Below are 15,275 nucleotides of genomic sequence, written 5' to 3'. Positions count from 1 at the left end.
ACCTTTGTCTTGTGTTAGCTTTCTGTTAGCATCTCTAATGCTAACTGGTCCTACATCAGCTGTAAAATACACTAAAAACAATCATTTATTCCTATCTATTGGTTTCCTTGTTGGGCATTCTAATCAATGAAAATATTTGTAAAAGAACGTTGATATGAAAATGTAATATTTTTGATGTGGGCGTCTGTGCCTTTGATGTGTCATTATAACACTTGATTTAATACATATTTTATTCATCAACTACATATGTGTAGAACTGTTCATAGAACTGTAACATGGTTCACCAGTTTTGAGTTAGAATTCACAATTTTTATAGAATTTTCATGGCAATTACAATTACAAAGTCAATTACCTGAACTCAATTACAAATTAATTGCAATTACAACAGAAATTACAATTATAATTAAGCCATAATTATAATTAATGATCAATTATGCAACTACAACTATAACTGATTCCAACCCTGGCCTCAGCACTGCAGCATTAAGCAGAATGAGCAGCTGATATAGTGACTCAGCAGTTTTTAGTCCATGTTGCTGTGATGTCAGACAGAGTTGTTGGTTTAAATCTCCAGTGAGAGCCTGAAGTGCTGAGCTTTCTGAGATAGTTCCTTAGCAAACTCCACAGCCTCGTGCAGAGCCTGCTGGTCTGGGAATCGCAGCGCGGCCTTTTTGGTGGACACGGCCAGCTGTTTGAGGAGCGCACACAGGTGACTGCTCCTGTACAGGAGGCTCTGGTTGGACCCTGAACGCCGTCTACACAGCGTCTCCACCAGCCTCTGACCCACCATGATCACCAGCTTACTCTGGGAGATGAACTTCTCTGGAGGTTGGTCTCCCTGTAGACTGCTCACAAACGCCCTGATGGCCTTCTGCAGAGCCCCGAAGTACAGACGACAGTGTTCAGAGAGGCCGTACTCCTCAGCACCCTCACACTCTTTGGTTTCAGTCTGAGAAGAAGAAGAGGAAGAAGAAATACGTTCATGTCAATTATTTGAGGTTCTAATGATTCCTGTGGAGTTCTAACCGTCCAGGGCAGGGGTTCTCAACCTGTTCAGCCCACGACCCCACAATACAAAATAAAGGTTCCAGAGGGGACCCTCCAAAATAAAGGTCCCAGAGAGCAGGGACCCCCACTGTAGCTGAAGGTGGTTGAACACAGACATGAACATTGAAGAACAGTCATGTGGAGACAGGACCATCTATAAGGGGGAATAAAGGAGAGATTTTTGGGGTCCATCCATAAAGTCAGTAAAATGATGGTCTATTGTTCTATGAATCTGCGATAACCACATTTATTTATTCATCTGAATAATATCCACTGTTATCCAGGAACGTTTATTATTATTATTATAGTCATCTTAAAGATGGAAATCATGGTTTTAATCACTAATAAAATGGTTCAAAGTGACCAAAAATGGTAGAAAAGGAGGTGAAATGTGATTTTAAAAACCACAGATTTAAAAAAATGTCATTAATTGCTTAAAAGTGGCAGAAAAAAACATTAAATCTGGTGAAAAGAGGTTAAAAATGACAATAAGTCAACATATGTGACATTAGGTGTAAAAGTGGTAGAAATGGTTTATAAGTGCTGAACATGTCTGGAAAGTGGAGAAAATATGTGCAGAAAAGACATTAAAATGTGATGTGGAAGTGTCAGAAAAAGGGTAAAAATAAGCAAAAATGGGCTCAAACTGTTTGAAAAAAATATCCTAAAGGCATCTGGTGACCCCCTCCCAGTGTCTCAAGACCCCAAGGTTGAGAACCCCTGGTCCGGGGGTTGTGAAACTGTCACGTTACATAATCCGTCATTCTGTGTGCGCCAACACATGTTCTGATTTGTTTCCATGTTGATTGGAATAAATTTCAAACTCATTGGAAGTTATTTATCCTCTGACTTTCATGTTTTGGTAGAAATGTTCAATTTAAATGTAAAGTTACTGTATTTTATGATCTCTATATTCCTTGTCTTGTATGTAATCCTTTTGTATATTGTTTTGTGTCTTGCCTGGTTTTATTGTTAAGTGTGAACGTTTTTACATCAGCCTGTTTAGAGACAACATATGGAAATAAGCCTTTGGCTATAATCTCACATAGTTACATTTGTTGAATGTTCATTGGTATGTACTTTCCCTACTTAAATAAAATTAAATAAATAAAATTAAATAAATAGCCTTTTGCTGATATCCAATATGCCGATATGGACCGATAGCGATACGTTAGCACCTGGGGGTGTACTTACTGACACACTTTAAATACTACAGTTTGACATTTGTTCCAAGCAGCACAAACAAAGTAAAATGTGATGCACACACAAAACAATAACAATAGTTAGATTAATTTATGTGACAGGTTGATGATCCCCAGTGAGACCTGGCTACACAGTGAACTCCATCTATCAATAAACCCTCTATGTACCAGTACCTGTACAGGTACTGGTACAGGTACTGGTACAGGTACAGGTACTGGTACAGGTACAGGTGAACCAGTAAACAAAGCTGTACTCACTGGTATTGGGTGGTTCTCTAAATTCACAGTTTCTTTACATTCTTCCTGCGTTTCTTTCCGATGTTTTTCTTCATCTTTGTTCTGAAAAAAGTCAAGGATCAAAAGAATTAATTTAATCAAGGTTCTTCCCTGTAGCTCAGACATAGGCAACTGGCGTCCCTCAGTCTAATATTGTGCGCCCCCTAAAACAAAATTGTAATTCATGAAGTTGAAAGTTATATGAATTTTAACATAACACACAAAACTCCAGAAACACAGAAAACAACAGCAAACGCACAAAATGTCAAAAGTACATAAAGTAACAACAAAAGCATAAAAAGAAAACAAAAAAAGATTCAGAAAACACACAAAAGGACTTCAAAGACCAAAACGGTTGTAGATTCCTGTATTAAGGCTCAGATCAGCCATTCTTCTAAATGCTGATATGAATGTTGATGATGTGGCTCTCACTGTGATAGAAGTTTCCATCTCTGCTCTAGAGTTATTATTCTAATGGGAATAAGATGAAGAATAAAAGTTTTCACCTGTAACTCTACATAGTCATTGTTGTCCTCCACTGACTCTTCTTCTTGTTCTGCCTCTTGGTGGTTCTTCTTCATCTCCTCAAGGCTCGTTGACTCCACAGAATCCAGATCTTTCTGCTGGGTTCTGAACAGAAGTCTAGCGTTGGCGTTGATGATGGAAACCAGTCGTTTGACGTCTTCAGGAACCGTGCGTGCCACCATGACGAAGCGTTCCAGCTGGTCCGGTGACTGGGCCTGACCCGGGTCTTGACTGAGCGTGTGCAGAGGCCATCCAGCCGTGTTCAGATTCACCACGGTTTGTTGTAGGATCAAACCCGAGTTCTCTACAACTGAGAACTGTTTGTAAAGTCTGGCCTGAAGGTTCCCGTCCGTCAAACGGCGAGCGTTGCCCTTCACGTTGAGGGCGAACTGTAGGAAGCACGTCAGAGAGCGTGTGACCTCCTTGGCCGACTCTTTGATCTCCTCCAGGTGTTTCTCCAGGTGTTCTCGGCACCTCCAGTTGCTGCTGACGTAGTCCATGAGGTGAGGAACCGCCCCACAGACGGAGTCCTGGAAGTGGACCAGTTTACGGCAGGTTTCCTCCAGACTGAGGGTCACCTCATGCATGGGCTCAGGAGATGAAGAACTCAGGGCCAGGGAGTCACAGGTGCTGGAGGAGGAGCTAATACTCTGACCTCCAGCCTTGGATTGGTTGGAGACTTTACCTCGTTCATCTTCCTGTACAGACTCACATCTTCCTGAAGGTTCACGGAATGACGCGCTCGTTAGACGCATCCTCGTATGCTTTGAAAGTGCACAAGTATCTCGCGACTTGCCCCAACACTCTAATAGTTTATGACCAATGCTAACTGCGCTAACTGCGCTAACAGCTCCAGGAATGGGGTTCTCTGTGGTTGGAACATCAACTGGAACTCTTTGGTTTTCTGGTGAACTTGGTTTTGGTGTATCGTAAAGGGAAGACGATGGAATGTTTTCCTTAACGGGTAAAACACGCTTTGGTAGAGTATCGTAGAGCGACGCGGTGACGTCGTCCTCGTGCAGCGCGTTACTACCGAACCCATGGGATGGACTGGGTTTGTCTGGACCTAAGGGAACATCATAGATCCACTGGGGTTTGCGTGGGTTGGGAAGAGTTCTGTATCCGTCCGCCTTCTTCTTCTGTTGGGATTCTGCATCCGACGGCACTGGGAAGTCGTAGTTTGGGTCGGGAGCCAGTGGTGGTGAGGGTACTGAGTACACCTGGGGGGGAGCGGAACATGGGGAACAAGTTCAGATGGAGAAACAAAGAAAAGAAAGGCAAACATTTGAATTTGATAATTCAATTCCAAAATAAAGACAAAATGACAAAAATAAGTACAAACAATTATCAATAAAAACAGAATTGTGTTTTTGTGATGCATTGGTTTTAATATTGTTTATGTTACTAGTGAGAAACTAAAAAATAATAAATGTTTATTAGACACAGAGCTAAGCTACAATAACCTCATGTAAATAATTTTTAATATTAACCCAGAGTTTGGGTCCAAAATAAAGAAATAACATAAAGAAAAATAGTTTTATATCCCAATAAAGAGAAACATTTATACTGTAAATAAAACAGATCAGATTTTTTCTTACATTCCAACATACAGTTATGGACCAATGAAAATAGTAAAATTAAAAGTATATGTTAATACTGTATATGCAGAGCGTGTGAGTCTAGAACCAATGTATATCTGTGACTAATCATTAGTGATGTGAACAGTCTATGTTCATAGCTCTAAGCTGATCACATGACAGGGAGCTGAGACATATGCTAAGTAGTTTACTGAACATGTTCCAGACCCAAACACACACTGACTTAGTGACTATTTAGAGGAGCTGACATGTCCACCAGATATGATGTATAGCAGATCTATTTCTATATTCTGAGAGAGTGGGTGGAGCTTATTACTATACCATATTTACCTTTATATGTGATGGAGTTACAGACATATTGGAAGATGAAAATGGAAGAAAAATAAGGTCACACCCCCCATTATCCATATCATATGAGCATATTGGATATTTTGTTGAAATATCATGAAATGACCCAAACCATTATATGACTTAATAATAAATAAATAATATTTCCATAACTTACCAGTGTCTCCTGTGGACAGAAACGTCTTCGTCTTTCTGCAGCAGTAAAAGAGTTTTCCAGCTCTGAAATGGGAACCAGTGAGGTCTTCCTTGACAACCATCGTGGCGTCGTGGACTCCTATGAACACCAAACACCCAAACTCAGTGAAACAATGTCAATGTGGGTGAGTGTGGGGTTTGCATGTGCTCACAGCATAAAGGGAGGCTCGTCTGCTTTGGGAGGGGATGTCGTACAGTTCTCCTTTAGGACCAGGGACTGGTTTGAGAATCGAAGGTGGCTGTGAACGAAGCAGACAGACAGGAATAATGAGCTAATGCTAATGCTAACAACAGATCAGAGCTGCACCACCTTGTTATTAGCCCTGCGCAATATATGAAGATTCAAGATATATGGACTTTTCTTTTTTGGCAATATGGAAAATTACAATATCGCCTAAATTGATTTATTTTAATTTTATAGCGTATTTTTGTAATAAAATTTGGGGTCAGAAAACACTCAGAGGGGGTCACCAGATGCTTTTAAGAAACTAACAATCATTTTTTTTAACAATTTGAGCCCATTTTTGCTTATTTTTACCACTTTTCTACAACTTCACCAAACTCACCATATTTTAACCTATTTTCATCACTTTTTCTTGCCTTTTTTTTGCCCCTTTTAATGTATTTTGCTCCATTATTCCCATTTCTGACACTTCTACATCACATTTTAATGCCTTTTTTTACTCTCTAGACATGTTCAGCACTTATAAACCATTTCTACCACTTTTACACCTAATGTCACATATGTTGACTCATTATTGTCACTTTTCACCTCTTTTCACCATATTTTCTGATTATTTTTGCCAATTTAACCACATTCGTGATTTGTCGTGCCCATTATTTGCCAGTTTAAACTAATTGTTCCAATATTGACACTTTGAACCATTTTATTAGTGATTAAAACCAGGATTTCCATCTTTAAAATGACTATAATAATAATAATAAACGTTCCTGGATAACAGTGGATATTATTCAGATGAATAAATAAATGTGGTTATCACAGATTCATAGAACAATAGACCATCATTTTACTGACTTTATGGATGGACCCCAAAAATCTCTCCTTTATTCCCCCTTATAGATGGTCCTGTCTCCACATGACTGTTCTTCAATGTTCATGTCTGTGTTCAACCACCTTCAGCTACAGTGGGGGTCCCTGCTCTCTGGAACCTTTATTTTGGAGGGTCCCTGCTCTCTGGAACCTTTATTTTGGAGGGTCCCCGCTCTCTGGGACCTTTATTTTGGAGGGTCCCCGCTCTCAAAGACCTTTATTTTGATGGTCTCTAAAGGGCTGAAAAGGTTGAGAACCACTGGTTTCGCTGCACGATATGAGCTACTTTTGGCTTTTTCTCCTCTGTTTGTTCAAAAAGGTGCTTGTGTGGCATTTTTCAAAAGGTAAATTTAAAGAAGAATTGTGTTTCTGTTTGGACTTTAATGAATTAAACATATTGATATATTGCGATTTTGAGTAAAAATATAGAGACATGATTTTTGGTCCATATCGCCCAGCTCTGCTTGTTGTGCATTCATTTATTAGTTAAAGCTGCCCTGTAATAGAGAGCATGCTCCTCAACCTGGGGTGAGCACAGAAGGACCAGGACTTCCCTGGAGCAGGACAGGAAATGTGGTCCACATGTGGACCTTGTGTCCTTCTGAGCCCCCCGTGGCTGCTGTTTGTAGTTCAAAGCATCTGAGGCTGATGTTTCTACGTTTACAGGCCCATAAAGACCTGGTGCTGCATACCTGGGCCTCCACTGAGGCCCTGCTCTCCATCTGGGAGCTCTTTAACCAGCACGACGCGCTCTAATGACCAGAACCTGCAGGAAGAGAAGGATTAGCTCACCTTGGTTCCTTCAGGTGAAACTGGACTTCTCACAGCAGGTGTAGGCATGGATGGGACAGTGTAGACCACGCCCCTTTGCTGGGAACCAGAGCAACTGATTGGTCTGAGCACACATGGGGTTTGGTAGATGTTCTGCACCCATTCCACAGCTTTCTGTGGAGCTTCTTTGGGTTTTTGAGCAGAAACACTGGGTGTGGTCCTGAGTCCAGACTGGGTCAGGAGCTTGAGTCTATTGGCTGGAGCCAGACCACGTCGTCCATACAGAGAACACATCCACCAACCACTGCTGCCAACCACTTCCTGGTCCGTTACCGTGACGATGTCTCCTTTCCTAAAGGCCAGCTCATCCTCAGAGTCGGCCGTGTTGTCGTAAATCGCCTTAGCCAGCTTGTTCTGGAGATTTAACAGTGTTATAGATACGTTAGATGTTACATATAAAACACATCCATCATAGACATATAAAACAGACACGTGTTACATTCGGCCTTCACTCTCATTTTGTGCATCCCCCAAATAAGTGGATAAAAAAACAAAAACCCATATAAAAGTACAGAAACAAAATAAGCAAAAGGACAACAAAATAACAAAAACATACATAAAACACAACAAAATAACACAAAAAGTACACAAAAATAACAAAAAATACACAACATACCCCCCCCCCCCCCCTTAAATAAAACAAAACAACACACACACTGAATACAAAAATAACAAAGTTAAATAAACTACAAAAAAACAAACAAATAAACTCTTTGTTCCTGTTAATGCTCTGATCGGTCATTATTCTAATGCAGACATGTATGTTGATCATGTGATCGATTAGATCAGATACAATCACACCTTTGTAGCTCCGCCCCCTGTGATAAATGTTAATCATCTCTACTATAAAACCTTTCACAATTTCATTAGATATCGCTCAAGTTTTTTAATTCATTCATTTCAGATTTTAATTTATCATCATCATCATCATCTCCTGTTGTCATGGTGATGAACCTCTGCATTTATTCCTATAGATATGAATTGAATACAAAAGTAAAAACCTTGTCTTATTTGCTTTGTGAGCAGCGACACTGTGTGACCAAATGAAAACGTGTGAGTAATATTGAAAGCTTCCTATCTGTGAGGCACCAGGCCTGCTTCCTGTGTGTGGTTTTCATCTGTGCACATTGATCTATACACGACTCAGACCTCAGAAACCACAGCAGCAAAATGACATGGCCCCGCCCACAGCCTGAGGATGTGCAAAAATCACACAATAATGCAGAAAATACAACAAAATTACACAAAACGACAACAGTCAACTTTTTAGATTTTAATTCTCATAACTGTTTCTTTTTTTTTATCCCAGAATCTTAAATAGCTTCTCCATCCTTGAAACCCTACTGACACACACACACACACGCGCACGTGTGTGTGTGTGTGTGTGTGTGTCATGCCTCTGAACAAAGAACCCTTTCACACACCAGTATTCCAGCACCTGTTGTGATGTAGGCCTGTGGATCAGTCTGAGAACAGCAGGCACACACACATTAATACACACACACACACACACACACACACGTATCACTCCCTTTAATCCTGGAGGTCACGCTACAGACATGCATGTGAAAAATGTCAGCTTAATTTTTCCGATGTTCAACAACTATTTTCATATTCATCGTAAACACATCCATGATGTTGTTGTTGAGTGTGTGTGTGTGTGTTTGTGTGTGTGTGATGATGATGATGATGGCAGTGACAGCGTCCGACAGTGGATTTCCACACACACACACACACACACACACACACACACACACACACACACACACACACACACACACACACACACACACACACACACACACACACACACACACAGATCCTAGAGGACAGCTGACCTGCAGCTGTCGTCTGCCTCTCCCTAAACATTAGAATCACATCATCACTAACAGTCTGAACAGCATCCAGTTAAAACCAGCTGACTCACTGTAAAGCAGCGACACCATATTTAAAGGATCCTCCACTGTTTTTATAAATGTGTCCTAAAACCTTCCTAATGTCCTTATTAATAGATCTATGTCTAATAAAATAAAAATGGACTACTTTACCGTTTTAGAGCCTGTGTTCCTCCATCTTGAAATCATGTGATTGATGATGTCACAGGGCCCCACTGCCTGTAAACATCCATTGTTTTCTATTGGAGTGAAACATTCAGCCTGATTTTTACATCATTTAATAGATTTTTTAGTCAAAATAACAACTTGTGCTGCTTTTGGTTGATCTAAAAAACAACCAGGAAAAGTTAGATATGTCAATGTAAAGCTATTTTGTTCACTGAAAGCGGATAAAATCAGTCAAATCTATGACTACAGGGGGCGATAGTTCCAAGTTGAAGGTTTGGTAATAGACAATGAAGCAGAGAAGAAGAGCTCTGCTAAGGGACCTTTACTCTCCTGGATTTTAGATCAACCAAAAGCAGCACTAGTTATTATTGTGATTGAAAAAGTTCCTAAATAATGTATAAATCAGGCTGAATGTTTCACTCCAATAGAAAACAATGAGATGTTTACAGGCAGTGGGGCCGTGTGACATCATCAGTCACATGATTTCAAGATGGAGGAACACAGGCTCACAAGGAAATAAGATGAATATGGTGCATAGTAATGTATTTTGTTATACATAGATCTATAATAAAGACATTTAGAAGGAGTATCACTTTAACCTGAACATGTGGAGCATTCTCCACTGATACATTCCTGGTTAATGGTGACCTTTTAACCCCGCCCCCTGACCCTGATGCAGGTCACGGGTGTCAACCATTACTCTATCAGAGCACAGCTCCTGTGACGGCTGAACTAATCTGTCCAACACTATCATAAAATATTCACATTTCAGGACAAAGATGTTCCTGATCTTAAACAGGAAGTCATCCTGTGAATAGCATGAGACGCTCAGACTTTCCCACGGTATCCAAGCTGGGAAGAGGAGGAGGAGGAGGACACAGGTCAACATCTTCCACTTTGTGTTTTTCTTTAAACACTCTGCAGTATTGGTTTGACTGGAGCTCATATTATAGACGTGAGGCGCTCGATTAAAGCTTCCTGTGGTGAGAACAACACACGCCAGAAAAACTCAACTATCTGAGCTGGTTTTCAGTTTGCAAACCTCATCATGGATTCCTGCACCAACAGTGTGAAAAAGCATCTAAAGCACGTGTCAAAGTTGAGGTCTGGAGGTCGAATCCGGCCCTTCAGAGCGTCCATTACGGCCCGCAGGAGAAATGTAATTTAGTGTTTCTCAAATGGGGGTATGTGTACCACTCAGGGTACACAATGGCCCTACAGGGGGTACTTCAGAGAGAGAGTGGAACACTAACAAATGTGAGCATAAAAAATATGGGTTTTGTAATGTTTATTGTCAGTTAAAAATGCTAATCATAATAATGATGATAGAAATGATCTGAGTTAGAACATGAACTGAAAACACAAAGCTCAGTGTTGGTCCCACACAGGAGAGAAATGACTGCAAATGATAAAAACTATAGAAATAAATCTATTCCAGAGGCACTAAATCAGTGTTTTCAACCTTGGGTTTGTGACCCCAAGTGGGGTGGTTTAGAATTTAAATGGGGTCACTGTCTAGTAATTGATAAAAAGTATTATAGCTGATTAAAAATATGTTATTTAAATTTCAAACAACACACAATCTTAACTGTATTCTATACTTTCACTTTCTCAAATAAAAATGTATTTAAAATAAAATGCACTATATACAGTATGTGATCTGTCTCTAATCGTGACTCTACTCTGTATTTGTAACGCAGTAAAACTAACATCATCAAAAACTGATTCTAGAAAACAAAGTTTCTTTGGAGGCGCCTGAAATTCTTGATTTCAAAATGGGGTCACAATTTAAAAAAGGTTGTGAACCCCTGCACTAAATACTGTTTGATTCCACATATTTACAAAATTATAAATGTGAAAATATTATCACTATTATTGGTATTCTGAGGACAATGTAGTGGGATAAAGGGGGGCTTAGATTGATAAATAAGAGAAAAAAGGGGAACTGGAGCCTCAAAATGTTTAAAACCACTGATGTAAATGACCACATGTAATTGTCCCAGTGCCTCTAAATACATAAATAAAATGAAACTCATTTCTTTTTAAATTACAAAAATATTTACCAAAAAAAAAGAATCAGGAAATTTTAAAGTGCAGAGGACTGATATCTGTCATTAATTGTCTGGATATTGTCGGTCCGTTATTCAAGGAAATACAAACTAAAGCACAATCATGTTTTAGTTCAGCTCGTCTCAGACCAAACTGTTGGTATTTTGTCGTGAACTGAAGCCTGAGTGAAGGAATAGAAGTCATTGTGTTTCCTGTGTCCACTTCCTCTCACTCACTCATCGTTTCCACTTTGACTCACTGACGGATACGTCTGCTGTCACTGGAGGCAATGATGGAAGTGGCAGTAAGCTACATCTTTAGCCAGAAGGTTTCTAACGCAGGCCTCACAGAATGAAAGTGAGTGAGGATTTAATGCTACAAATAAATACTGCTGCGGTAACATCACAAGGGGGCGGAGCCACAAATATGTGATTGTATCAGATCTGATCAATCACATGATCAACATAAATTATTGACCATCAGAGCATTAACACGGGAAACAACAAAGAGTTTTCTATCTTTATTTCCTTCATTTTTGAATATCGTTGTTGTTTTGTGTATTTTGCTTCTGTGAAGTGTGTTTTTGTGGTGTGGCTTTGTTTTTTGTCTTTTTGCTGTTTTGTACATGTTTTACTCTTATGTGTGTTGTTCTCGTCATTTTGCGTGTTTTAGTTATTTTCTTCATTCTTCTGTATTTTTTTGTCTTTTTGATGCTGTTTTGTGTATCTTTGGAGTCTTTTGTGTGTTTTTATTGTTTTGTGTTTTTTTTGTTGCAGTTTTTTTATTATATATATATATATATATATATATATATATATATATATATTATATTTGAACTTTTAAAAAACAAAAGTAAAGAACGGCTTTTCAAGTTCATCATGTGTACTTCCGGTTCCTTCAAAATAAAAGTCATGAAACTGAACGGCCTCAAATAAAACAACCTCAGGCTGTAAAACATGACATATGACGACATGCACCTAATCAAGTTGGTTACAACACGCCAATAACCAAGAAAGAAGAAGAAACACGACATGACGTTTTATTTTGAAGAAACCGTACATAACCATGATGACATCAATATGTGCTGCTTTTTAAAGATTCGGATTTATCAACGTTTCATTTAACGTCATTTAATGTATTTATTAGTCAAAAAATAAATTGATATTTTTTAACTTTTAGTAAATAAAATCGCGTTTTACATATTGAAGCCGTTGCTGAGTCAGGAGTCCGTTTGGTCTGACCAATGACAGAGCTTTATCTGATGTCTGATGAGGTTCTAAAACCTACACCGTACATTATTAATATGTCACATTTAAAGTTGACAACAATCACAAATGAACTTCACTCCTCCAGGTAGAACTTGTGTGTGGTCCTCAGGTTTTCATTGTTTAGAAATATGACCAACAGAATGACAGCGGTGACTGTAGACACACGTACAGAGCGGAAACCACACGTTTCAGACCATAGATCACACAGATGACAGCTCTGCACCACAGTGTGAGAACCACCGACATTTATTTCAACTAAATTATTCTCTCCATCGTTTCTGTGAAGATCAACCTGGTTTTAAAGGAACAGACGCACAACAAACCCCTCCAGATGTGGAGACTGATGTTTTCTACATCTGCTACACACACACACACACACACACACACACACACACACACACACACACACACACACACACACACACACACACACACACACACACACACACACAACATCCTCTTTGACAGAACAGATCAATTATTGTGTCGTGAAACAAAAAAATTAACACAACTTTACACACAAAACCAGATTCCAACTGGAAACCAGTAGCATTTCTACATCAGTCAATCACTCACTGATCAAATGATGATGATGATGATGATGATGATGATGATGATGATGATGATTAAGGTTCATTAATAAAACCAACTGAATGATATTAGTTTAAGTTACATTTTTACTTCTAAAGAGTCGCACACTGGGCTTTTAAACTGGGACCAGTGACCTAGATTATATTTAACATTTAGGTTTAACATTTAGATTTAACTTTTAGATTAAGATTTACATTTAACATTTTGATTTAACATTTACATTTAGATTCAACATTTACATTTAGATTTAACATTTACGAATTACAGTTAACATTTAGATTTAACTTTTAGATTAAGATTTACATTTGACATTTTGATTAAACATTTGGCATTTAGATTTAACAATTAGATTAAAATGTAACATTTAGATTAAAATGGAACATTTATGTTGAAAGTAATGAAAGATAACATGTATAATAGCTGACGATATGCACCTATTCAAGTTGGTCCCAACACGCCAATAAGTAAGAAAGAAGAAAAAGAAGAATGAAACATTCAAATTTAACATTTAGATTTAGATTTATTATTTAACATTTAGATTTAGATTTGATATTTAACATTGACATTTAGATATAACATTGACATTATATATTAACGAGTAAAGTTAACGTCACTCATTTCTCAAACATTGCTGTAATTCTTGTCAAAAGTAACAAAAAAAAATCCCGTGTTTTTTTAAACATGGTTTGTTTCTAAATGTTTATTTATTTTAGCATGTGCTACTTTACGCATGTGAGACAGTCATAATTCTTCTTCAGCCTGTTTCTGGGGTTCAGCCTCAGATTTGTATGTGACATCATCAGTCCTCTCAGGTTACAGCAGGTCAAAGGTCATTAGATCAGTGAGTCCTTTCACAATAAAGCGCGTGTCACTCACCATGATGTGATATGAGCAGATGTTTCTAAGATCAGTCCATGTGCAGGTCCTTCCTCTGTGTGATCTGTCACACACTGACTCAGACTGTTTTACATTGTGGGCGGAGCCAATACTGTCATCTACCAGCTGATTGGCTGAAAAAAATAAAGGCTCACTTGCCCCACAGTGTGCACCACCATGACCACCTATCTGGAGCATAGCAGGAGACGGGTTAGCAGCACCTAACGTCTAAAGCAGGTCGTTCTCAACCTTGGGGTCAGGACCCCATTTGGAGTCATGATCCCCATATAAATAGGATTACTTTTGCAGCAACAAATCATCAGAATGGTTAAGCTAACCTGTCTCACAATGGTCTAAGGCATGAAAATGATTTTTTTTTTTTATGAGAAAAGGCTATAGTTAGGGATAAAAACGCCTCAGTTTCATTTTTATGGCTTACTAAAGCCTTACCTCTGTTTTGAGGTGTTTGAAAATATTTGCCCTTTTTTGTGCCTTATCTCAATTTTTTGGAAATTTTTTAAAATGATGCCTCGCTGCAGCCTTAACTCCGATTTTGGGTAATTTTTTGATTTTCATCAATTTTTTCTGCCTTACTACATTCTTAGCCCATTGTAAGTATTTGTATTATATTTACATTAGTTTTAGGGTCTAATGATGGTATTAACTCAACTCTAAATATGCCTTACTATAGCCATACCTCCATTTCTAGGTGTCACCAATTTTATTGTCCTACATTCTTAACCCATTTTAGGGACGGGAATTATATTTACATTAGTTTTAGGATCTATATTAACTCAATTTTTATTTTTTAATTTTTTTATTTTTTGCGCCTTTTCTCAATTTATTTATTTTTTTTTAATTTTTGAAAAATATGCCTTACTATAGTCTTACCAACATTTCGAGGCGTTTGAAATCTTTGCCCTTTCTTGCACCTTACTTTAGCCTTATCTCTGTTTTGAGGTGTCAACAATTTTTTGGTCCGTTTTTATGCGTTTCAATTTTTTTTGAAAATTTTGAAAACGATGTTTTACTATAACCTTACCTATGATTTTGAGTGATTTTTGATTTTTGTAATTTTTTTTTGCCTTACTACATTCTTAGCCCATTTTAAGTATGTGCATTATATTTACATTAGTTTTAATGTCTAATAATGGTATTAACTCAATTTAAATTTTTTAAATTTTTTGAAAAATATGCCTTACTATAGCCTAACCTTCGTTTCAAGGCGTTTAAAATTTTTCGCCCGTTTTTATGCCTTACTATAGTCTTACTTCAGTTTTTTGTCGTTTGAAATTTTTTGTTCTTTTTTGCGCCTTATCTCAATATTTTTTTTTGGAAAAATTTAAAAAAAACAT

General features: G+C 38.2%; 1 protein-coding gene across 1 annotated transcript; it reads right to left on the bottom strand.

The window, feature by feature from the left end:
* Positions 1–323: 323 nt before the first annotated feature.
* Positions 324–13,967, bottom strand: LOC114463697 (cas scaffolding protein family member 4-like). Its single transcript, XM_028447413.1, has 7 exons — positions 13,921–13,967; positions 7,035–7,427; positions 5,344–5,430; positions 5,154–5,270; positions 3,032–4,270; positions 2,508–2,588; positions 324–949 (listed from the first exon to the last, which is right to left on the bottom strand). The coding sequence occupies exons 1-7, from the start codon at positions 13,921–13,923 to the stop codon at positions 563–565; spliced, it is 2,307 nt and encodes a 768-aa protein (XP_028303214.1). The 5' UTR covers positions 13,924–13,967; the 3' UTR covers positions 324–562.
* Between the last annotated feature and the right edge of the window lie 1,308 nt (positions 13,968–15,275).

The sequence above is a fragment of the Gouania willdenowi genome, chromosome 5 (genome assembly GCF_900634775.1).
Source record: "Gouania willdenowi chromosome 5, fGouWil2.1, whole genome shotgun sequence".
In the NCBI taxonomy this organism is placed as follows: domain Eukaryota; kingdom Metazoa; phylum Chordata; class Actinopteri; order Blenniiformes; family Gobiesocidae; genus Gouania; species Gouania willdenowi.
The sequence above is the reverse complement of the archived record's forward strand: the minus strand, read 5'-3'. Positions and strand labels throughout refer to the sequence as shown.